The sequence below is a fragment of the Arvicola amphibius genome, chromosome 5 (assembly GCF_903992535.2).
Source record: "Arvicola amphibius chromosome 5, mArvAmp1.2, whole genome shotgun sequence".
Lineage (NCBI taxonomy): Eukaryota > Metazoa > Chordata > Mammalia > Rodentia > Cricetidae > Arvicola > Arvicola amphibius.
Genome location: NC_052051.1, coordinates 108,511,891 through 108,538,695, shown reverse-complemented (window position 1 = coordinate 108,538,695; position 26,805 = coordinate 108,511,891). Strand labels below are relative to the sequence as shown.

At 34.9% G+C, this 26,805-nt stretch overlaps 1 protein-coding gene across 1 annotated transcript in view; it reads left to right on the top strand.

Annotated features, from left to right (window-relative positions):
* The window catches only part of Rit2 (Ras like without CAAX 2), a 321,744-nt gene that overhangs the window by 57,348 nt on the left and 237,591 nt on the right, over positions 1-26,805 (top strand). Inside the window, exon 2 of the mRNA XM_038331534.1 lies at positions 8,292-8,348. Within this exon, the coding sequence (XP_038187462.1) occupies positions 8,292-8,348 (57 nt within the window). The remainder of the gene's footprint in view (positions 1-8,291; positions 8,349-26,805) is intronic.

Here is a 26,805-nt window from a genome sequence, read left to right as displayed (position 1 = left end):
CTTGAGGTAGATTGATTCTCAATTTTCTGGGAAATCGCCATACTGATTTCCAAGTTTGTGGTCCCAACAGCAATGAAGGAGTTTTTCCTCTTAAAGAAGGAACAAATTTTGATTTAAATTTAGAGATGATGGAACACCTACCAAGGAATCTCTATGTGAGTCATATGAAATGTATGAGACTTAGTCCCACAGATGTGTGAAGGTAGAGTAGTCTAGGCATAGATAAGTGCATTAACGAAGTCGTCTCCTTGGGAGGGGTGTAATGGAGGTATGAAGAATCCCAGAAGGCCAGTAGAACTAGAAAAGAATAACTTGATGGAGACTGAAGTAAAAGGTGAGAGAATTATATCTCATGCAGTTGAAGAAGAGATGATAATGGTCACGATGGTGCTGGTGGTGGCAATGATAAGCAACGGAATAGAGAATGAAACATGGCAGGATGTATAATCTAGAGCCTGCTTTAATTTGTCTTTCCTCCATCCATTTTTTTTGCTTACAATAAAATAAAAATGGTAAGTTTAGGTAATTTTTTCAAGACCTAACAAACCCTCTAAATGAGAGAAATATTACTAATCCCTTGCAGTCGGTCTTTTAGTTTCATATTTCTCATCTCAGGCCTTCAGTTCCCAAAGGGACAGTGGGGACTGACTGTCCTCTGCCTCTGCTATTAGATTATATCATTATCCAGAGTGCTTCGGTCTAGTGCTTTCCATAAGTAATCAGATTCCTTCCGAAGGGTGGGAGTGGTTTAGGTGAATTAGTGATGAGTCGTCTGCTTCTGTGCAGATTTTCTGTCATTTTGTGTTTTACTCTGTAGAAAATAACTCTTTTCTTTTTATGATTTTTTCTTTTATATAACTGACAGTCTGCCTCTGGCCATAAACTGCTAACATTCTAAGGAGGATGATATATGATATTGTCAGATTTCTCAGAAACGTAAATTTGATGGTTTAATACTGCATTATGCAAAAGAAGAACAGTTGATTTAAAGTTGAGTAGAAAGTGAAATAGTAAATTATGGAAATTCCTGAATAATAAAATGAAAATTTAAATTAAGACATTCACAGGAAGGAGAGATCAAATAAAATAGGTTTACTTTTATTGTTTTAAATCTCTTACTATTATTGTATGGAAGTTTAATCTGTTTAGGGTCATTACTCATTGTGTGTATTTACTGAATATTTTATAAAGCTTTAGGAATCATTGCAGTTACACAAAATATGTTAAGAAAACATCAATAAAGCAAAATGTTTTATATAAACTCTATGAATATTTTCTCATGCTGTATATAGCTTAGCTTTTCATAAATTCTCATACTACAGAGGAGGAATATCCATATTCCTTATGCAGGTATTAAAAAGTACTTGAAGTAATCTTAGAAATCAAAAGATAGTGCCTTAGTTAAAAAGTTCTTTCTCTTCACTTCTATTTTTTTGTATTTTGTTTACAGTCAATGACTCAACTTTTCTTATCAAATTTCCTCTCCAAGCATATACATTCTGTCCACAAATCAATGAAAACCAGTTATCACAGCAGCGTGAGTGATCACACCACAAAGCAGGACTTGTCTCCTGTTGTTCCTTGATCTTCTTGATGGATGTTCAATTCACCTAAGCAAGAACATTTCAGCAAGCAATTCATATACATCCCATGTAAATAATTGCTTATAAAACCACCAATATATAATCTGCTATCTACAGAAATATAAACAAGTGTAATTTGTTGTAATGGCTTCTTGAGGAATTCAGTGACTTGTAAAAGATACTATGCTTACAAAGTTCTAAAGAATTCTTTGTAGAAACTCACAGGATATCAGGAGATATGAAGACCAAGATGGGGTTAGTTAAACAATTGTTGCTCTTTGATGAAAGAAAAGGGTGACATTTCATTTTCTTAAATTTGAAAATTTCACATTTTCTTTGAATCTTGAATCTTGTTCCCTACCCTGTGCGTTTGAGCCTGTTATCTTTTTACAAGATGTATTTTCTTTTCCTCTTGATATTTACTGTAGCTACGTTATAGACAAGGTTGGCAAATAAGCAAGTTATGATATAGAAAGCACATGGAGGAATATATAGTGTTATATATAGTGTTTGCAACATTTCCTCCAATATTTTTCCATTCAAGTATCTAGGAATTCTTTCTTCATTCTCTTACCACTCTGGTGCTTGAGGGTGTGGGAGACATCTTTGATGAAATGTTCCCATTCCTCTGGTCTACACTTTGACATGAATGAGAAGTCAAGAACTGTACTGCAGCCATTTGCCCTCTACACAAGACATCCCCTTAAGACAAGTAGGAAACTAGTATTCTCATACATTCTGTTTATACCCAGACACCTTTCAATCAGCCTTTCTATTCCTGCAGGCATGTGTCTGAATTTTCTAATTTAGAAATTTTAAAATATGTCTTGGATTCAATACATTTGAAAGATGGAACCTACTAATTTGCTATGGTCATCTTCTACCACCTAGTAGAGGCTCACTAAATGTTATAATGTTAAAAGACTTAAGTATTTAAAACTTTTACTATGCAATATATTTTTCTTGTTTAAATTATTTAAAGGCATTTTAACTGAATGATAATCTTTGTTCTTTGTCTCCTTAGACAAATAGATTTTAGTAGTGAAGAAACTTAATGAAAAGAGATCATTTACAAGGAAATTAACGTTAAATTTAGATCATATTTGACATATAGTTTTTTAAAATTTATTTTCTCATTTTACATATCAATCCCAGTTCCCACTCCTTCCTCTCCTCCCATGCCCTCCACTTTCCCTGCACCCCACCCCCATCAACTCCTCAGAGAAGGTAAAGTTTCCCATTGAGAGTCAACAAAGTCTAACACATTGCTTTAAGGCAGGACCAAGGCCCTCCCCACTATATCTAGGCTGAGCAAGGTATTCTGCCAATGAGAATGGGTTCCAAAAAGACAGAACAAGCAGTAGGGAGAAATCCTGGTGTCATTTCCAGTGGACCCACTGTCTGCCCCAGCCATACAACTGACATCTATATTCAGAGGACCTGGTTTGGTCCATTACTGGTTCCCTTGCTGTCAGGCTGGAGTTGTTGAGCTCCCATTAGCTCAGGTAAGCTGTTTCAGTGGGTGTCCCCATCATGGTCTTGAGCTTTTTGCTCATATTCTTACTCCTCCCTTTATTCAACTGGACTTCGGGAGCTCAGTACAGTGTTCTACTCTGGATCTCTGCCTCTGCTTCCATCAGTTGCTGGGTGAAGGTTCTATGGTGACATTTAATATAGCCATCAATCTGATTACTGGACAATGCCAGTTCAGGCACTCTCTTTACTGTTGCTTAGAGTCTTAGCTGGGGTCATCATTGTGGATTCCTGGGAATTTTTCTAGTGTCAGGTTTTGCTAGCCCCATAATGGGTCTGTCAATCAAGATAGCTCTTTTCTTGCTCTCTGTCCTTCCCCCATCTTGTCTAGCCCATTCCCTCAAGTTCTTCTCCCTCTCCCCTTCTCCCTTTTTCCTCCCTTTCCACTCTCCCTTCTTCCCCACCCCCACTCCCAATTTTCTCAGGATATCTTGTATATTTTCCCTTCTCAGGGGGATCTAAGTTTCTTTAGGGTTCTTCTTGTTACTTAGCTTCACTGGGGTCATGGATTATAAGCTCATTATCCTTTGCTTTACAGCTAGTATCCACTTATGAGTGAGTGCATATCATGCTCATCTTTCTGGGTCTAAGTTACCTCACTTAGGATGTTTTTTTCTAGTTCCCTCCATTTGCATGCAAATTTCAAGATATCACTTTTTCTGCTGTGTAGTACTCCATTGTGTAAATGAACCACATTTTTCTTACCCATTCTTCAGTCGAGGGGCATTTAGGTTGTTTCCACATTCTGTCTATGACAAACAATGCTACCATGAACATAGTTGAGCACGTGTCCTTATGGTATGATTGAGGATCCTTTGGGTATATGCCCAAGAGTGATATTTCTGGGTCTTGAGGTAGGTTTATTCTCAATTTTCTGAGAAACCACCATACTGATTTCCAAAGTGGTTGTACAAGTTTGCATTCCCACCAGCATATGGAGGAGTGTTCCCTCTACTCCCCATCCTCTCCAGCGTAAGCTATCATTGGCGTTTTTGATCTTAGCCATTCTAACTGGTGTAAGATGGTATCTCAGAGTTGTTTTTATTTGCATTTCCCTGATGGCTAAGGGTGTTAAATATTTCTTTAAGTGTCTTCTGGCCATTTGAGATTCTTCTGTTGAGAATTCTCTGTTTAGATCTGTACCCCATATTTAATTGGATCATTTGATATTTTGATGTCTAATTTCTTGAGTTCTTTATATATTTTGGAGATCAGTCCTCTGTCTTATATGGGGTTGGTGAAGATCTTTGCCCATTCAGTAGGATGCCTTTTTGTCTTATTGACTATATCCTTTGCTTTACAGAAGCTTCTCAGTTTCAGAAGGTCTCATTTATTTATTGTTATTCTCAGTGTTTGTGCTACTGGTGTTATATTTAGGAAGTGTTCTCTTGTGCCCATGCATTGAAGGCTACTTCCCACTTTCTCTTCTTTGAGGTTCAATGTGGTTGACTTTATATTGAGATCTTTAATCAAATGAATCTATTTGCATTGTTCTAAATACTGAAATCCAGTTATGTAGCACTATTTGTTGAAGATGTTTTCTTTTTTCCATTGTAGAGTTTTAGCTTCATAGTAAAAAATCATGTGTTCAAACATGTATGGATTAGTATCTGGGTATTCAACTAGATTCCATTGGTCAACATATCTGTTTTTATGCCAGTACTAACCTGTTTTCATTGCTGAAGTTCTATAATAGAACTTGAAGTTAGGGATGGTGATGCCTCCAGAAGGTCCTTTATCGTACAGGATTTTTTTTTGGCTATCCTGTGGTTTTTTTTTTTTTTTTTCATATGAAGTTGAGTATTTTTTTTATTGAGGTCTGGAAAAATTGTGTTAGGATTTTGATGGGGATTGCATTGAATCTGTAGATTGCTTTTGGTAGGATTGCCATTTTTATTATGTTGATCCTATCTGTCCAAGAGCATGGGGTATCATTCCATTTTCTGATATCTTTTTCAATTTCTTTCTTCAAAGACTTAAAGTTCTTGTCAAACAGGACTTTCACTTCTTTTGTTAGTGGTAAACCCAAGATACTTTATATTATGTGTAGCTATTGTGAATGATGATGTTTCTCTGATTTCTTTCTCATTTCTTTCTCATTTGTACATAGGAGGGCTACTGATTTTTTTGAGTTGATCTTGTATTCTGCCACATCACTGAAGGTATTTATCAGCTGGAGGAGTTCCCTGGTAGAGTTTTTGGAGTCACTTATGAATAATATCATATCATCTGCAAATAGCAAAAGTTTGACTTCTTTTCCAATTTGTATTCCCTTGATCTCCTTCTGTTGTTTTATTGTCCAAGCTAAAACTTTAAGAACTATATTGAGTAGATAGGGAGAGAGTAGACAGTCTGTCTTGTTCTTGATTTTAATGGAATGTCTTTGAGTTTCTTTCCATTTAATTTAATGTTGGCTGTAAGCTTGCTGTATATTGCTTTTGTTATATTTAGATATGTTCCTTGTATCCCTGATCTCTCCAGAACCTTTATCATGAAGGGTGGTTGGATTTTGTTGAATGCTTTTTCAGCATCTAATGAGTTGATCACATGTTTTTTCTCATTTATTTACATGGTGGATTACAGTAACAGATTTTCTTATGTTGAACCATCCCTGTATCTCTGGGATGAAGCTGACCTGAACATGGTGAATGATTTCTTTATGTGTTTTTGGATTTTGTTTGCCAATATTTTATTGAGTATTTTTGCATCAATGTTCATGAGGGAGATTTGTCTGTAATTCTCTTCTTTGGTTGAGTCTTTGTGTGGTATCAATATTAGTGTAACTGTAGCCTCATAAAAAGAGTTTGGTAATGTTCCTTCTGTTTCTATTATGTGGAACACTTTGAAGAATATAGATATTAGCTCTTCTTTGATGTTCTGGTAGAATTCTACACTGAAACCATCTGGCCCTGGGTATTTTGGGGTTGGAAGACTCTTGATGACTGTTTCTATTTTCTTGCATGTTATAGGTCCATTTAAATTGTTTACATGGTCTTGATTTAATTTTTGGTATGTGGTACCTGTTCAGAAAATTATTTATTCTTTTACATTTTCCAATTTTGTGGATACAGGTTTTTTTTTATTATGGCCTAATGTTTCTCTGGATTTCTTCCATGTCTGTTATGTCTCCCTTTTCATTTCTGATTTTGTGAATTTTTATGTTCTCTCTCTGCTTTTTGATTAATTTGGATAAAGGTTTGTTTATCTTGTTGATTTTATCAAAGAATTAGTTCTTTGTTTCATTGATTCTTTGTATTGCTTTTTTTGTTTCTATTTTATTGATTTTGGCCCTCAATTTGATTACTTTCTTTCATCTACTCCTCATAGGTGAGTCTGCTTCTTTTTGTTATAGCACTTTCTGGTGTACTATTAAGTCACTAGTGTGAGTTTTTCTTTACTTTCTTTATGTGGGCACTTAGTGCTATGAACTTTCATAGTGTCCCATAGGTTTGGGTACATTGTGCCTCACTTTCATTGAATTGTAGGAAGGCTTTGATTCTTTCTTTCTCTTTCTTCTTTCTTTCTTCTTTCTTTCTTTCTTTCTTTCTTTCTTTCTTTCTTTCTTTCTTTCTTTCTTTCTTTCTTTCTTCACCCAGGGGTGAATCAACTGAGCACTGTTCAATTTCCATGAGTTTGTAGGTTTTCTACAATTAGAGTTGTTGTTGAATTCTAATTTTAAATCATGTTGATCTAATAAGATACAGGGGGTTATTCCATTTTTTGTATGTATTGAGGTTTGCTTTGTTGCCGAATATGTGGTCAGTTTTTGAGAAGGTTCCATGAGGTGTGGAGAAGAAAGTATATTCATTTGTGTTTGGGTGAAATGTTCTATAGATGTCCATTAAATCCATTTGAGTCAATGCATCTCTTAGCTCTCTTATTTCTCTGTTAAGATTTTGTCTGGTTGACCTGTCCATTGGAGACAGTGGGGTGTTGAAGTCTCCTATCATTAGTGTGTGGGGTTTGAGATATAATTTAAGCTTTAGTAATGTTTCTTTTACATATGTGGGTGCTCTTGTACTTGGGGCACAGATGTTCAGGATTGAGACTTCATCATGATGGATTTTTCCTGTGATGAGTATGAAGTATCACTCACCATGTCATCTGATTGATTTTAGTTTGAAGTCTATTTTGTTAGGTATTAGGATAGCTATACCTGTTTGTTTCTAGGGTCTATTTGATTGGAAAATCTTTTCCCAAATCTTTACTCTGAGTAATGCCTGTCTTTGAAATTGAGGTATTTCTGGTATACAGCAGGAAGGATAGATTCTGCTGTAGTATCCATTCTGTTAGCCTGTGTCTTTTTATAGGTGAACTTAGTCTATTGATATTAAGCAATATTAATGATCAGTGGTTGTTAAATCCTGTTATTTTTCTGTGGTAAAGTTTGTGTGTTTCCCTTATTTGGGGTTTGCTGGTGTGAGGTTATCTTTTGACTGTGTTTTTGTGGGTACAGTTGGTTTCCTTGGGTTGGAGTTTTTCTTCTAATGCTTTCTGTATAGCTGGATTTGTGGATAGGTATTGATTAAGTCTGGTTTTGTCATGGACTATCTTGTTTTCTCCATCAATGGAGGATGTAAGAAGGGAGGATCTAAGGATATTTTCAACACTGTAGCCTAAATCAACTAAATGGTTTTGTCATAGGATGTATGTTGAGACAGTTTCTCACTTCAGCAAACAGGTGTGTTTTCCTCAATTTCTAGAGACAGAGCAAGGGTATTTCATTTCAGTTTAGATGCACTGAATCTTTCAGGTGGAGGTGACAAATTATCTAAGCTATCATTCATTGTTCAGTTTGATGCCAGATTCTGACCACTCATGGGATGACATAGATTCAGCCAGTATCATAAAACTCAGGACCAAAAAAATTCCAGAAACTTCCTAACAACCCCAACTAATCAGAGCTAACTGAGAGGTCCTATCACTAGGTCATATTCTTTTTACACCAGGTACTGAAACACACTTAAGCTCTGAACATATTTACTACAAATATGTAGTATAGACCTTGTTGTTTTTGTAACTATGTGTTATTACCATCATTACCATGTGTTAGCTAATGTCATATAATTAATGTAGTCCCTCATACAAGAGAGCTACTTAGCAGAAGGGATAAAAACTCAGGGCTATGTTGATGAATAATTTATAGGGAAGGGCTGACTGTTTTCTCTTCTTCAGCAGTGACAATGCAGTTTATAAGCCACCAGTTTCCAGATTATCATGACCCCACGATCGGTAAGTAAAAGCTGCTTTTCTCATCTAGTGTAAATAGATACACTGTAAATAAGTGGTACTTTTAAGCACTATTGATAATGCTAGAAAATAAAAGTATAATTTGTTCTATCACCCAGCATATATACACATGAATATATCTGTATAAATTTCTGAGTCATGAGAGAGTATTTGTCCTTTCTTCTCATAATGCACTTTCATATTTTATACTTTGTTCAAGTTATTCTGGTAAATGATTGTGGGAATCCATTATGCTGATTTATGGATTCACTAATGGATATTTTCCATTAGAAAAAGAAAGAATTAAAAACCTTTGCTCTGAGGATTATAGCTGATGTGATTACATACACACTTGATCACATTTTCAGTCTCTGATTTCCTATTGTAGAATTAGTTTCTTTTCTCAAAGATGTATTTGGAGAAGCATTTAAATCTAGGTCACTTAGCATCCTTGTTTGTAGATGAAGAAACTGAGACACACTGAGTCAAAGTATGATTTGTGTCCCAAACCCAGCATGCTAACTTCCTCTAGTGTAGTTTTCTTCCCAGCATAGCAGTAGGGAAACCTTGCTGCGAGAACAAGCTTCCTCCCTTGTTTGAAGCAAGAACGATGCCTTTAAAATTGCTTTACTCATTCAGAAAACTGCTTTAGAGACAGACAGCTGAAAATTTTCAAACCGAGTCCATCATTGGATTCTTTGGTTAGAAATGCATTAAGTACAAGGTTGCACTGAGCTTTATTTTCCTGCAAGCGAGGAACAGAACTGAAGGGCTCCTTCCATAGGCTTGCTGGCGGAATGGAAGCCCTTTGCTCTTCATCACTGTGTGCTCTATTCCCAGTCACTTCAGTTGCTTTCTCTCTCCCGGTGAACAGTTTTTGTGCAGGAGTAACATCTCCTAGTTTTTAATCTTCATCAAGAGATTGACACATGAAATTATCTCTTCGCTAATGCTTTTGTGCTCCTTCCTGAAAATTCTACAGAACACGTTGATGAAATAATCAAAATGCACTGGTTTTATTTTTTAATATTTATATATTTTATTTTGTGTGTGAGTGCTTTGCCTGCATATATACATGTGTATTATATGTGTGGCTGGTGCCCACAGAAATCAAAAGAAACCCTGGAGCTGGAATTACGGGTTGTTGTGAACAACTATGTGGGTCTTTGAGAGTGAACACTGGTGCTCTACAAGGCCAACAAGTGCTCTTAACTGTAAACTCATCTTTCCAGGCCCCAATAGATTACCTTTAAACAAGTCTAATGGTTCACTAAGACCTCCTCTTAGGCTAACTGAATTAATAAGATTTAATTTAATAGCAAATTGGAATACTATTAACCTGATAAATTCTCTGAGAAATTAAATTTTGTTTCTGAAATAATCTCTTTGTACAGTTTGAGGATCAGCTTCAGTGATTGATTGTTCTCTCAGTTGATATTTGAAACATCTTAATTTTAGGATGCTGTTAGCTTTTTGTCACTCACTTTCAGCTATAGACAAGGGGGAATCTCTGGCTAAAAGCTCTGAATCTTGCATATTGCTGGGATAATATAATATACACTATATGATCTCACAAATGTACTTTGTTGTTCATTACTTTTCATCTTTGTATAGTGTTGTTGCATAAACTGGCCTTGCATACAAGTCCTTCATGTAATTTCTGGAATAAGGTAATAGATGTAAATATGTTATCAGCATCTCCTTTACAAGGAACAGATGTGCCATGTGTGGTGATGACTCTTGCAGATAGGCTGAGAGAACATCTGTGTCTTGTAATTAGGCTGCCTGGACTTTCAGTGCTAACAGCTGAAATTGAACTTTTATCTAGAAATAAACAAGTTGGTGCTGAAATAAGGTTGAAAATGGAAACAGCAGTTTATTGCTGTCAATTTGACTCCCTCATCCTCTCATTTCTTGGCTTCTGTAATGGGATATTGGTTAACGATTTTCCATTGTTATCCTGATGGTAGAGGGCGAAAGGCTCAGACAATTTGCTTTGTGTCTGCTCCAGCTGCTTAGCTCTACTTTGGCTGATGACTTAATGACATCTCTAGGGGAAATTCATGTTAGTAGAGCTTGAATATCTTACAGATTAGAGAAGAATAGCACCCATCATGGAAACTTATCTCTGAAAAAGGAAAGGAATATTTTCTGTACTTACCCAGAGATATTTGTCATCATAGTAACTGAGATTTCTGGGTATATTTTTCTGAAATATGAGAAGAATTAGTTTGTTAGGCTATTTTTTTGCCCTCACCTTCGACTTAGTATAATCTTTATTTCAATTGAAAATCAAATTGAAGTTTTTGGACTCTCCATAAAACAGAACTTAGGAATATTGGTTATGTCAATGTTGTTCTCAAAGAAAGGATTCTGCTCCATATCTATTGGTCACATATTCAAAGTTAGTAACCAGTGATTTCCATGTCTCAAATTTATAGAAAATAACTATGGCATGAATGTTTAGAGTTGGCTTAATTTTCCAGTGGAAAAAGATTTCATTAAAGAATCACATTCATAATAATAGAGCAGAATGGGGCTAGATTGGAGTTGAAAGGGAACATCTCCAAACATTTTACATAATTCTAAATATAGCTTGATTTTCTTCATAGAATAATTATTTAGAACTACTAAGAAGTCTCCTATAAAGTCTGAACCTTTATGGCAAAAAATGAGCATGCCACATATTATAAATCTTTAGATATGACCATTGCATGTCTGCCATTGAGCAAAGTTTGCACTTCTAATCTAGTAATACAATGTTTTGACCATCATAAATAAAAATCTAAATATCATAGTTTAAATCTTCAGGTATTTTCAATTCAGGAAGAGAAGTTAGGAGAAATCACAAGAGGATTTTTTTTCCTCTGAAGACAGTCTGTGTTATTAGGAGAGCAGCAAGATGCTGCATGGAATGACTTGGGAAGGATGAAGAAGTACAGTCTCCACTCCTCCAAGCTCTGCTTGCTATGAACTAGATTCATCTGTAAGGCATCAATTTCCAGCATCCATTCTAGAATTCAGAAGTTCCTCTTCAAGAAGGTTTTTCAAGGAAGTCCAGAATCCTTAGAGCATTATGAGAAAATAGTCTAGGATTGTTTGTTAAGATGTGTTCCTTAAATGGGACAGTGGTGGCACACACCTTTAATCCCAGCACTCAGCAGGCAGAGACAGGTGGATCTATGTGAGTTCAAGACCAGCCTGGTCTACAGAGTGAGTGTCAGGACAGGTTCCAAAGCAACATAGAAACCCTGTCTCAAAAACCAAAAAGAAAGATATGTTTTTTAAAATTGTAACCTGAAGTTTAAAAGTATTACTACACATAGTTATAAGAGAATTTTAAAACTAGCTGTATTTTTTCTTTAACCGAAATTAAAGACAAATTCCCTTAAAGCCAAGACATAAATATCCACATCAAGATTTTATGTGTTGACTAGGAATTTTAGTCCACAGCACTGTTTGTTGGCACCTTTATATATTTTGTGATGGAGGCTTCTCATTGGTTAATAAAGAAACTGCGTTGGCTTTTTGATAGGGCAGGATTTAGGTGGGTGGAGTAGACAGAACAGAATGCTGGGAAGAAGGGAAGTGAGTCAGATGTGATGAAGCTCTTCACTACAATTTTGAATGTATCTGTTCATGATTACTGTTTTTTACTTGAAGACAGACATAAAACACCAGGAACTTAAGTACTTGACCTGACTAAGTAACAAAGCTGAAAACAAAAAGTCTCAGCTAGCTGTCCCTGGATAAAATATTAGGTGATAGATGGAACCCTGAAGGACTTGTGTTTCCTGCACATACAGAGTATTTTAATTTTGTGTAAATTGTGTAAGAACCAATGATTATCTCCCTTGTCTCTAAGAGCTGATTGTGTCTTTTTATCTGGAATCCAGGTGTCCATTTCTTTCTCATTGCATTATGATGACTTGAGCTCATTATATTAATGCAGGACACAATTTAGTTAAGTTGGCCTTAAGGACCTATTCAATTCTTTTGTTTTCTAGCCACTTTTCGTATGGAAGGAAGACCACTTGAATAAACCCGAATCCGTCATGACAAAGTTATCTAATTGTTATAGTATTTATTTGGTTTTCATAGAACAGGAATTTATAAAACCAACTTTCTGGCTGTATTTTTAACCTTATTTTCAAAGAAGACACACTATCATAGTTGAATAGATTAAAAACTCTTTCCTTACTTTAATATTTTAGACCTTAATTTCACTTACATACCATGAACACTGCAAATATGCTCACCCAAAAGATTCATATTCTTTCTGAGCAATTGGCAAGGACTGTAACAAGCTCTATAGAAGCATAATAAAATACTACACATAGAATATTCTTTCTAAATTACTTGCCATGCTTCTCTAAATAGGGAGCTCATTTAAGGTGCAAAGTGCTTTGGCGGTAGGACCAGGTTGTCTGCAGAGCACAGTGAATATTAACATGCAAAGAAAACCCTGAAAAAATAGTGCAATTAACCAGCATGGAGCAAATTTACTACACTGTTTATGTGTCTCAATAGCTCTGGTAGAATAAAAACTTCCTAAAGTGGATTGAGAGAAATTGTATAGCTTGTATCACACTAATATGTCCTACTTAGCATATAAAATGTGAACTAATAGATTCACTTCTTTGTGTCATAGAAAATTCCTCTTAAAATGTAAATGCTCGGGGTTGGCGGGTAGGGCCCCAAGCCACGTAGAATCATTTATGGATCACAGATTAATGTATCTAATTATTCTAAAGAGTAAAACAGAAGTGTTCTAGAAATTATTACTGAAGAGATGGTTTTGAGGGTTGGAGAAAGTAGAATATTGTTATTAGGTAAAATAAAGGCTGTAGGCAGAGTCTGCTTGTTTGTTTCCTGGCCACCCAGACCCAAAACAATCATACAGAAACTATATTAATTACAATACTGTTTTGCCAATAGTTTAAGCGTATTTCTTACTAGCTCTTAGATTAACCCATTTAATTAACCCATTTCTACTATTCTGTGTGTCACCATGAGGCTCATGGTTTACCGGCAAGGTTCCAGCGTACCTGTCTTCTTCAGTGGTTATATGGCATCTCCCTGATTCTGCCTTCTTTTCTCCTCTATCTCTCCTTGGAGTTTCTGTGTTGCTCTATTCTGCACTGCAACAGACTCAAAGCAGCTTCTTTATTAACCAATGGTAATAAAACATATTCACAGCATAAAGAGGAGAATCCCACATTACATCCCTTTTTCTGTCTAAATAAAAAGGATGATTTTAACTTTAACATAGTAAAATTACATATAACAAAACAGTTATCAAACAAGAATTACAGTTACAATATTCATATCTACTTGATTTTTTTTTTATCATAACTATAGAAAACTATAACTATCTATTCTTCAACTCCACCAAAGAGTCCAGAAGGATATGACATTGCCAATGTAAAAAGGAAGTGCATTGTAAGCAACTTCCAAAACTCTAGAACTGACAGAAACATCTTGCTGCCTTGGACAGTCACCCAAAGTTCTTCTGTAACATAGGGGCATCCGTCTTCAGCCTACAGGCCCAAAGCATTTGGCAGACTTTTCCATGAATCAGGAAATTTTAAAGACAGTTCTGCCTATATTGGCAGTTTGTCAGTCACTTTCTTCTGTATCCTGCAGAATTTCTGGCAGACTCTTTCATGAAGCAGGAATCCTGAAGAATTGTCTCACCTTCTTTAGGCAACTTCAGCAGTCATTTTTTTTTTTTTGTGGGTCCTGCATGTTCAGTTTATACAGCATACTATCAAGCAGTCTAAGCAAGAGCACTTTCTTGCTCAAATGGCTAACAAACTCCATAAGGAGCCTCTTTGATGCCCATCATCCTCTTGAAGTAGATTGGTGCTGCCAGGAGCAGATGTGTCTCATTGTCATGAAAAATTTATGTTCTTAAAACACTTCAAATGCCATATTCTGTAAATCTTTGAAAGGTCTGAAGAATACCTATCCATCTGAAACATATCTCTGTACATTTAGAAAATTTACTAGCATGAGTACAAACTTGACTATTATAGATGATTATCTATTAACCTGTATTCCTTAATTATGCATTACATTTTAAAATGAGCTATACAAACACAGTACTTAATCAAGAGCAGAAATATACATATAACAAAATTGATCTTAAATTTGTATCAATAGACCAAGATCCATACCAATGCAAAGTATTCATCTCTAGATCATATCCCCCTTTAAATGTAAACAAACATCTATAAACAATATTTGGGAATCTGGACGTAGTTATATTCAAATTGCTTCTTGCTTTTTGTTAGACGAGGTCTTTTTGGGGTTTGCTGAGACCTTTTAGTCTGCAAGGAATTCACAGGTTCTCATTCTCTGGAATCAAAAGCAGAACCCTTTTTCCAAAGCAACATATCCTCAGATATATATACATAATCCAGATTCTCTGTGTATTTTCCATCTTTTCATGGCTTATTTTTCTTATTCTATTACTTTTTTTTACAAGTTTAGTATTTATTTTGTCATCTTTACTTCTTTAATTTATGACTGTACTCTTTTACATTATAATTCTTTATATTCTTTTCCCTCTCTCTCCTAAGCCTATGTAAATTTGTCCAACACTGTGACCCTTTTAGAGGTCTTTTTCATCTGAATCTGCCTTTATTGCTTAGCTGTAGCCCTTTCTAACCTTGACTGCTTCTTAAAATGCTAAACGATGTGGCTAGGACTATGGCTGCTTTGCCTTTTGGCTTTTCCCAGTCCAACATGGCAGCAGTCTGTTCAGCACCAGCTCTGTGAGTCATGCTCACAGTCCCTTTTTAGGCACACAGTGGGTCTTTGTTGCCATTAAGCAAGATGTAACACTCTGCTCACAAACCCCATCTAAATGCTCCATAGCTGGACCTCCCTAAAGAGCGAGAGCTGTTCCTGCTGCTTGTATAAACAAGGAAGTCTTCTTAAAGAAGGCACATCTCTGCTTGCTGCCAGCAAACACAGCATATCTAAAAAAACGTGGCTACCAAAAAACTGTACCTGGCCCCCATTTTTGTGGGTCTAGAAGTTCTCTTTTTTTTTAAAAGTTTTTTAAAGGGCTTTTGTGGACCCATGCCCCAGACAGTAGGTGACATTCAGGAGGCAGAGTCTGCTTGTTCATTTCCTGGCCAATCAGACCCAAAATCATCACATGGAAATTATATTAATTATAATACTGTTTGGCCAATAGCTTAAGCATATTTCTATCTTAAATTAACCCATTTCTATTATTCTTTGTATTATTACAAGGCTCGTGGTTTCCTGGCAAGGTTCTGGGGTGTCTGTCTTCTTCAGTGGCTACATGGCTTCTCCCTGACTCCACCTTCTTTTCTCCTCTATCTCTGCTTAGAATTCCCACTTTGCTTTATTCTGCATTTTAATAGGTCCAAAATAGCTTCTTTGTTAACCAATGGTAATAAAACATATCCACAGTATACAGAGGGGATTCCCATATCAGAAGGCTATGAAATAATTGTTGATGGAAATCAAGGTGATTTTGAAGGACTATGTTAAGTAATGACTCCTCCATGTTTGAGCAGAGGAAGAGGGGAAATGTAATTCACATGACACCCAGTAGGTTGGAGATATTTCAATCTTCATGGAACTCCTCACATGTTTGCTAAGCTCCAGTAAATCTGGCTTTTAGTTTAAGTGTAACTGGTAACCCTTTTCTGCCCCTCTCACTAATATGTGTTCCTTTAACTCAGAGTAACTTCTTTACTTCTTACAAAGCAATCCCAGTTCAACTTTTAGATTCAAGCATGGGTACAAATCCTTTGAGAAGATGGCTTTGACTCTAGTGGTTACTCAATGGATACCACTTCCTCTATAGCTCTCTGTATAAGCTATTAACAATAGATATGATTGACTCCACTTGGATTTTGTATATCATTTTAACTTGGCATCCACGATGCTAGGCTCTTTTTTTCCTTTATTAGTGTATCTGACTTAACTTAGTTCTTATCTTTTCATCTCATATTTCTCTCTGAATTTCCATGCTTGAAGTGTCTCTGACTTAACTTAGTTCTTATCTTTTAATCTCATATTTCTCTCTGAATTTCCATGCTTGTTTATGTATCTTCCAACTGAGCTTTTCTATTCAGAATTCTGGTGGCTTATGCTACTGGTCACAAGCTTCCATTAATTTTATTTTATACTTGTGGTAAAAGCTGATATATTGACTAAGTCCTATGAAGTCCATGATGATAAAATAACAAGTCATGATTTGATAAGGGCTTGGCTACAGCTCAATGGCAAGCAACCTGCATAGCATTTTAAGGCCTTTGTTTTAATCCACAAACTGAAAAATAAATGATGAATCAGTCTTCAAGGACTGAATGCATTGTGTACCTGATTTGATGCTTTGGTGTTGAACTTCATTTGTTTTATCCTCACTGGTCTCATTGTTCCTGGAGTGTGCCAGATGCTTGCTCATCTTGGCATGCTTTCATTTGATCACTTTTTCTGGGAAAACACTCAATGTTTAATAACTGACCTCATTATATCTTCAAATATTTGCTTTAGGATTTAAATGATTCTTTTTGATCAACATGCATAACTACTGATAACATTGATCATTTGTTTTTCATAGATGTGTGTACATGTACATAAAAATATATATTTATTTATAGATTCTTATATAGGTTCTATAAGTGAAAGAACATACATATTTGTCTTCATGTGTCTGGTTTATTGCTATTTGTTTCTTATACTATGTGGTAGAGACTTAGCACTTTTCTAAATGCAATACAATGTCTGAATTTATAATCAAAGAGTTATCCATTTCTGGTTCACAAAAGATGGACCAAGAAATTGGGTGAGTGTTGTAAGGAGAACACTTATTTGTTTCCCATTTGCCCAGCAGCTCAGACCCAAAATAAGCACACAGAAACTATATTATTTAAATTATTGCTTGGCCCATTAGCTCTAGATTCTTATGGGCTTATTCTTATATCTAAATTTAGCCCAATTTTAGTAATCTGTGTATTGATACAAGACTGTGGATTACTGAGTAAAGTTTTGGCATCTGTGTCCAGTGGCTCTACCTGGCTTTACTTCCTTACTCTGCATCCTCTCTCCCAGCATTTAGTTTATCTTTTTCTGCCTCGCTCAGTTTTATCCTATCATGCCAAGGCAGTTTTTTTTTTAAAATTAACCAATGATATTTACAGTATACAGAGGGGAATCCCACATCACCTCCCCTTTTCTTTTTAAATAAAAAGGAAGGTTTTGTCTTTAACAGTAAAATTGCATATAAAAAACAGTTATCAAGCAAGAATTATAGCTACAATATTTGTATCTACTTTATGTTTTATCATAACTAAGGAAAACTATAACTATAAATTGTTTACCTCCATTAAAAACTCCAGAAGGTTATTATATTACCTAAGTAAACAGGAAGTGCATTGTCATCAATTTCCAAAACGTAAGAATTGACAGAGAGAGACATCTTGTTGCATGGACAGTCCCCCAAAGTTTTTTGTACCACTGGGGTATCTATCTTTAGCCTATACGCCCATAGTATCCAGCAGACTTTTCCATGAGGCAGGAAACTTTGAAGTCAGTTTTACCTATATTGGCAGTTTGTTGCTTATTTTCTTCTGTGTTCTGTAGAATGTCTAACAGACTTCTTTATGAAAGCAGGAACCCCGAAGGATTGTCTCATCTTTAGGTAAGTTTAGCAGCCATTTTTTTGTGGGCGTTGTATGTCCAGTTTATTAAGCAGTCCAAGCAAGAGCAGTTTTTTTTTTTCCCCAAATGGCTAACAAACTCCATAAGGAGCTTCTTTGATACCCATTTTTTTGAAGTAGATTGGTGCTGCCAGGAACAGATATGTCTTATTGTCTTGAAAACTCCTAAGGTTTAAACACTTTTAATGTCATATTTTGTAGTCTTTGAAAGGTTTGAAGAATGTCTATCCATCTGAAATACATCTCTGTACATCTAGGAAATTTAATTAACATGACTATAAGCTTGACTATTATAGATAACTATTAACCTATATTTTTAATTATACATACAGTTTTAAATGAGCTACAGAAGCACAGTACCTTAATCAAGAGCATATATGTGTGTGTGTGTATGTATATATATATGTATATCATGTAACAAAATTGACCTTAACTTTGTATCAATAAACTAAGATCTACACCAATGCAAATCTCTATATCACATCCCCCTTTAAATATAAAGAAACATTTATAAACAATATTTGGGAATATGTGCATAGTTTTTTTCCAAACTGCTTTTTACTTTTTGTTGTGCAAAGCATTTTTGGGGGTATTTATGGTAACCTTTTAGAGGGTCTTGGTCCATCAAACCTCATTAGCCTGGAATGAATCCACAGGCTTATATCCTCTGTGGAAACAAAAGAAGAACCTCTTTTTTAAAGCAACATATTCTTAGACCCAAATTCTGAAATCAAAATATCCTTAAAATATATAGGCTGCTTTAGGTTAGCAGCCCATACAATGAAATTTCTCTCTGTACTTAGCTCCTTTATAGTTAAAAATTTCAAAGAAAACACAATAGTATATATAATGCAGACTCTCTGTGAATTTTTATTTTTATATGGCTTATTTTTTACTCTATTAATTTTTAATATTTACTCTGCCTCCTTTCTCCCAGCATTTTGTTTAGTTTTTCCTACCTAGCTAAGTTCTATTCTATCAGGCCAAGCCAGTTGTTTTATTAACCAATGATATTTACAGCATACAGAGGGAAATCCCACATCAGGTGAGTGAACGGCAAAATTATTTACTATCCCGTCAACTTCGATCAAGCTGGTTTATATCTCTGATCTTTCTCATTTATAAGAAGATAATGCTTTTATTTCTTTTGATAGTTATGAGAGACATTACAAGTGTAACTGTTTTACACACTGCTTGAGATAAAATGGATACTAGACTTCTTCAGTAGAATTTAATTGAAATGGAAAGTAATGGTGAAAAGAAAAACTGTCAGGAAGAAGACACCTATGCCTTGTCTTCTTTTGGAAATTCCAAAGTATTCATCCATTGTAGATGAAAAGTAATCAGAATATCACTTTATTGCATTATATTTTTACCATTTCATCTTAAATACTGTAATGTACTTATGGTTACTCAAAACTTTCCCAGACCAAAAGTATGAGTGGAGAGCAAATTATGATTAAAATTTCTGCTTCTACTTGCCATGTAAAGTTTCTTTTAGAAACCTGGATGTGAAGAGCATATCGAGCATAAGACAACCATCCCGTATGGAATATAAGAGATGCCTCAGAGATATTGAGTCAGTTCAGGAAATTAACAAACTGAAAGCTTAATTATGACAGGCTGTGGATAGGTATCACATCCTTCCAGATTGCTGCAGTCCTCCAATAAGAAGGCTTTACAATCTTTTGTATGCCCCGAAAGAACAAGATTTAGCTCAGTCTGAGAAATAAAAGGACTCTTTCAGATTAGTACATAGTCACATAGCCATTGAAATTCCTAAGTAGTCATCTTTGATGATAACTATGATTAACTAAAATTACTGTTGTAATGCTAATTAAAATCATTATAGTCAACATACACACTTAAACAGATACACACCATTCTGTTATTTCACAGAGGGAAGATGTGAACCTACAGAAGAAACACTCCTCAGCATTTTGTTTATTTGGTGATTATTATTAGGGGGCATTTGTTCTAAAGTCAAGTGGCTTGTAATTATATTTTCTCTGTTATTCCAGTAATTTCTTTTTAAGAGCATGGTTAGTGTTCTATTGGTTTTTAATGAGCCAATTACATGAAGCTTGAAAGAGAACAAAAGTGTACCTAGAGTATGACCTACACATTAGCTGGTTAAAGTGACACAGCCAGTATTTATCCATACCCAGAAGACTCTAGTGGGCTGATATTTACCTCCTTGAGCTCATGCTCACATTTTCAAATTGAAAGTTTAAAATATTGTAATTAGAAACGTATTTAGAGTTTTATGTACCTGTTGAAAATTTCAAGCATTAATTGTTCAGTAATTTAGGTTTTATGCTTTGAAATTAGTAGGCTTCATTCCAAATCTTCGGTTGACCTCTAATTCAGAGATATTTTTTAACGATTGGTTAAAATGTATGGACTATTTGAAGAGAATCTTTGTTAAGATCTATGAATTATTTCTATTAAAAATTTTAATTTAGCATAGTAATTTAAGGTGCTATCCCAGTTTGTTTTAAGGTGACTAAGGAGGAAATATTCTAATATTTCACATAGAAGCTGTTTGGATCAGGATACATTTCTTCAACCTAAAAAAAGACATGGAGATAGATATTTAATAATATCTATTTGGAATAATATAGATAAAAAATTTTAATATATCAATTGTTCATGTTCTATGATTTGATATTCATTGATCAAAGACAGTTCATAATGTGCATTTTCACACAAAGGGAAGTAGTTAATCTTTAGCATGCAATATTTACCAGTTGCAAACATTTAGATTTTGTGAACTAAAATTTTGAAAGAGGAATAAATGAAAAGTCAAAATACTTAGACAACAATGCAGACACTAAGAGAGACATACATAAATCTAATCTACATGGGAAGTAGAAAGTAGAAAAAGACAAGATCTGAGTAAATTGGGAGCAGGGGGAACTTGGAGAAGGATTGAAGCGGGTAGGGGAGAAGCAGGGAGAGGAGCAAAGAAAAATGTAGAGCTCAATAAATACCAACAAAAAAAGAAACCCTGTTTCGAAGATCCAAAAAAAAAAGAAAAAATATTTTATAAATTTATGTATATCCTGTACAAACAGAATATGTATGATAGACAAGGAATGAATTAAACATCAAAATAGCAAACTCGAAATGAGACTAGTAACTTTCTACTAGCCTTTGGTTTATTATGGGCCTCTGTTTTCATGTCTGTGAAATAGTGCTAAATACTTTTTCCTTAAAAATAAAAGCAAGCCTTCTCAAAGCTAAAATTAGCTATTTTCAAAATTGTTTGGAAAAAGCAACTGTCAATAACAACCTCTATATAAACAGCTATTTTTATACAATAGAAATGCATCAAGCACAGGGGTCTGCAAGTGTCTGTACCATGTCTCTGTGTATATGTTATGGCTGTTAGCTAGGTGTTTTTGTGAGACTCCTAACAGTAGGAGCTGGAGTATCTCTAACTCTTTTGCCTGCTTTTGAGACTTTCCCCCACTTCTATTGTGTTGTCTGTGTATATGTTATGGCTGTTAGCTAGGTGTTTTTATGAGACTCCTAACAGTAGGAGCTGGAGTATCTCTAACTCTTTTGCCTGCTTTTGAGACTTTCCCCCACTTCTATTGTGTTGTCTTGCCCAGCCTAGATATGATGGCTTTTACCTTGTGTTATCATATCCCATTTTGTCCTGTTTGGATGTTATCTCTTGGAGGTCTACTCATTTCTGAAGAGGAAGCCAAGGGAGAGTGAAACTGAGGGAGAGAGGAGATGAGAAGGGACACTAGAAGGACTGGAGGGAGGGAAAACTCTGGTTGGGATGTATTCTATAAGAGAAGAATTTATTTCAATTAAAAATAAATTGGTTTAAAATTTTAAATGTCCCATTCTTATTACTCAATTGACATAATAAGAATCAATTCCTCCAGAAATAGTTCACCAACGAAATAGACATAAGTAATTTGTTGAGTTATTTGGTGATAAGAGGCAAGTTCTGTACAAGAAAAGTTAGTACATTTTCATACTTCCTTGGCTGTTATAATATTTTATTTTAAACAATATCTTCACTATTTAAGAACTGAATATCAACATTGAAAAATAGCATTTCACACTGGGAATGGTGTCTTATGCCTGTACTATCATCACTAGAGAACTAGAGTCAGGGAAACCAAAATTCAAGGCTGGCCTAAGTTACACAAAGATGATAACATAAAGCCCTGTTAATATATTATTAATATAACCACAGCAAAGAAATGATTATTTCTTTATAAGTATCCTTACATGATTGTACATCAAGGAAGAGGGAAGCTTTTATGGTCTCATACAAGTTGATGACCTGAGATCTTTCCAAATGTTGATCCTGTAGGAGGAGGGCAGAATATTACTGGCTGAGGGTTCTAGTTTTCATTTAACCTATTTCTATATTTTCTATTTTCATTGTCATGTTTTATAAAGCTTCACTCTCCTATTTAAACTAATTTTCAGTTTGTTGTTTTCATTTGGGTGTTCCTTTATCTCTTCTCATTAGGTCATTTTGATTATTTAGCCATCTGCATTCACCATTTCTATACTATTCTCCTCTGGTGTCCACCACTAATTATTTAAGAGACATTACCATGTTCAAATCCAATGACATTCACTAGTCCTATTTTGCTGAGCTCCTACGGGTAGTCAAGAATGCTGATCATGTTACTATGGTAAGAAGTGCTTCATATGTCACAAACACTAATTTACTGGGTCATTATTTTCAGGCCTCTGTGATGATCTGAAAGTTCTGTGCCTTTTCTGGACAGTACATCTAAGTATCCTTGAAGCATATATTTTTTCACCCTGACACTACCTGCAATCTTGAGTACCATCATTTTCTCTCTTTTTCTCTTGGGGTAGTAAAGACTAAACCCCCTTTATGCTAAGTAAGCACTCATCCACTTAACTATATCCTTAACACCTATCACCATACATTTTCTTGCCACAGATAAGACTATGGCCCAGTTTATGTATCTTATGTATGTTAAAATAGCTGTCAGATTACTTTTTTACTTCTACTTTTACACTTTACTATCTGTTTGAAATTTATATTTGGATGTCTGAAACATCTTTTTTTTTTTCGGTTAATTTCAAAACTTAAACCTACCAGATTCTTTTCTTGTACTACATTTTACCTGCATACATGTAATGCCTGTCCATGTGGAAATTCAGGTTCCAAAGCTAGTCATTATTATTATTTCCAATTTCTGTTTTCTCTATAGTTATTCCATCTTTGACCTACTGTTGTGTGCCTTTTCCTGAAGAGACCAAAACAAATGTCTAAGACTCCAGATAAGACACCAAAGATATGATAACATTCATGTCTAACTTAGTGAACTAGTTTGTTTGAGTCACTTAAGGCTGTAGCTCAGGTGCCAGAGGGTCACTAAGGGTTCCTACATCACAAAAATTCCATACCATGGTTATAAACTCATAGAACCTACATCAGTGAAGATTCTCACACAACTTTCAGACATTTTGAAGACTTGAAGACTATCAGATTGGTAGTGATTATAACCTTGGTGAAGAGCCTTATGATTCTTGTGGTTTTCATGTGCTTCTGAACCTTATAACTTTAATTAAGTTCCTGGGTCTTGTTATGTTTAATTTATTTTTGTAGTTTTAAAGACCTTTTCTCCTTTTGGGTGGGAATGCTTCATTTCAGAGGATATAGCCATAAACACCTGTTTATTCTGCTTCCTAAACATCCTTCAGATACATTTTCAATTCATGGCTGCAACAGAGCAGTTCTCGCAAAAGTACCCTCATATAATGACACTCCTGAGACTATATATATATATATATATATATATATATATATATATACATATCCGCATCACAGAATAATCTTCATAATTAAGGACCATCATCATACCTGTGTTATCCATACTTTTAAAAGAGTTATATTATGAAGAACACAGGCTTAAACATGCTTTGACTGATAAATTATATATATATAATATATATATAATATATTATATAATATATATAATTATATATAATATATAATATGATATATAATATATAATATATAATATATAATATACAATATATAATATATAATATGATATATATCAGTGTGCACGCGCGCACACACACACACACACATATATCATATACATGCATGTATACATTGGTTTTTTAAAGAAAGGTTTTCTCTGGTACTCTTGGGTCTCCTGGAACTCACTCTGTAGCCCAGGCTGGCCTTGAAGTCAGAGATCCACTTGCTCTGCCTCTTGAGTGCTGGGATTAAATGCATGTGCCACCATTGCCCAGCTTTTCTACATGTTTAAAATCTACTAATACATACAGTAAATGTTTTTGTGAAATTCATCAGAGTTCTCATATGTACTTGCAAAGTTTATAATTTTTGTGTTTTAATAGCATTATACTGTAGAGTTTAATAAACATTTTATTGTTATCTGCATATATAATGTCCAGTTGAGTTTCTTCCATTCAATCAAAAGGTATTCCATATTCATAGATTAATCCATCCATATTGTTTTAAAAATTGCTAGAATATTTAGACTTCTAGAAAAAGGCATTTTTTTCTCTTTATCACTCTTTCTATTTTTATCTTTGTTCGTATTTTTTTCTTTTAGGTATTGAGAGTGAGAGTTCCCCTCCCAAGAAGATTATTGTTTTAAAATATTTGTTTAATTTTAATCATTTCCAAACATTTGAGAAAGAGTCCTACACCTTTAAAAAATGTTTCCAGAGACCTTTTGAGAGCAGAGTCAGTGTTTATTAACACACACGTGTGTGTGTATGTGTGTGTATATGTGTGTGTATGTGTGTGTATATGTGTGTGTGTGTATGTGTGTGTATATGTGTGTGTGTATGTGTGTGTATATGTGTGTGTGTATGTGTGTGTATATGTGTGTGTGTGTGCATGCCACACCCTCCCCTTAGTCATTTTTCATTGTTCTAAGTTGCTCAATGACTTCTTGTTAATTAGGAGGAAATTTTTTTTTGCTAATTATATTTGGGCTTCTCTTTATTAAAGTATTAATTTCACTGACACTTGTTCATTCTCTCTGTATGTAAACACAGGTTTTATTAAATTCAAGTCCATTTGCCCCAGTAATGGTCTTCTATAATTCTTTTGAATGTGAAGTCTGTCTTTATGCTTCGTGTCCATTCTATCTAGCTCAACCTTCTGCTCAGAATTAGGAGCACACACTTAGGCTTCCACAGCTAGGTTTGCGTTCCTTAGAGAAGGATCCACAGAAGTGGCTTCTTCTGGATTCTGAGCAATCCTGTCTTTCCTTTTTTTTTTTTTTAATGTTGGAAGTACACAATTCCTATTTGATCTAGGTATAAATAAAGCAATTTTAATAAGTTTGTCTGTAGGTAAAAGCCCAACATCCTCTCTGCTGGTAATCAGAAACCACAAAGGCAATAAAAGGATCCTGGTCCCAGATATAACAGTAAATGACATTAGGACAATGAAGAGTAGTGAGAGTTTTTTATTCATCACGAACATGCAGTCCTTGCAGATAACTGTGTCACACACTGAAAGCAGGAGACCACCGCCTGTGAACTTCCACTTCTATAACGCTTTGTCAGCAGACTTTCCCTTAAAACGAGCATTTCTATGTAGTTATCATTGCAGTGATAGCACAGCCATTAAAACTCAACTCGACACATGCCAGTAGAACATGGAGGAACTGATGAGTCCAAGAAAATTTAATTTTTGGAAAAATAACATGATTTAAGGGGTGGGTGTGGACAAAATTCTCTGGAAGTAAATCATATTTGCAAAGTTTCAAAATGACTTTCCGTTAAGTGAAAGTAGGATTTGGTGACAGACATTTTGAAAGATTGGTATTTTAGAAAATATTAGATAAACATGCAGCTTCTTCATGAGAAGACTTATTTTCTTCTCCAAATTGTTTGTCTAAGCGTATCACTTTGGTTGTCTTTGGGTATCAAAGTTACTTAGGCGACAGAATGTACTTATTTGCAGGAAACAATGTCAGGTGTTATATATAATAAGCACTGACTTAAATCATACATGGGATGGGTTTGATGAGTTTTTGAAAAGTATTGCTAAGAATTAACTTGACCTTTTTATCATATACTTTAGTTCTTGCTTTTTTATGCTTGAACAAATACATAGAGCTTATATTTAGAGATACTGGTGGAAAGGGCATGAGAAACAAAGCCAACACAATGGATATAAATAAAACCTGAAAGCCAGGGATCACAGGAGTACAGATGCTATCATTTGTATTTCTGCAAATTTAACTGAAATATGAAAATTATTATTTTTAAATCCTCAGATATGTAATATATAAATCTTTAAGAATAAATGATCTCAGCCATAATTTTAAACAAGGCAGTTCTATTACAATAAATTTAAGTTCAGAATGCAGCTTTGAAGACTTCACATATAGAAATTGCATTTACCATTTGAAAAATAGTGTGGTTTTGATTTATAGAAGCTGAAAAATGCATGCAGTATCGGAAAGTTACAGGATATTTTCTCGGTGTTCTCTAAGCCAATAAACTTAAAACAAATCATCTTGACCTTTGCACAAGGAAGCTCTGGCCGCTGTGATTTATACCCTTAGGTCACCATACCTGCAAAGACAAATGAGGTGAGCAGTGGCAGATGCTGCCTTTTGATATTAACCCCTTCCACAATCTGGGAGGTCCAAGACATCCTTTCTTCATGATGCTGTTTTAGGGTTATGGGCTGAGTTAAACATAGCTGAAGGAACTGTAATGACCCACTCAGTAATTTTAGG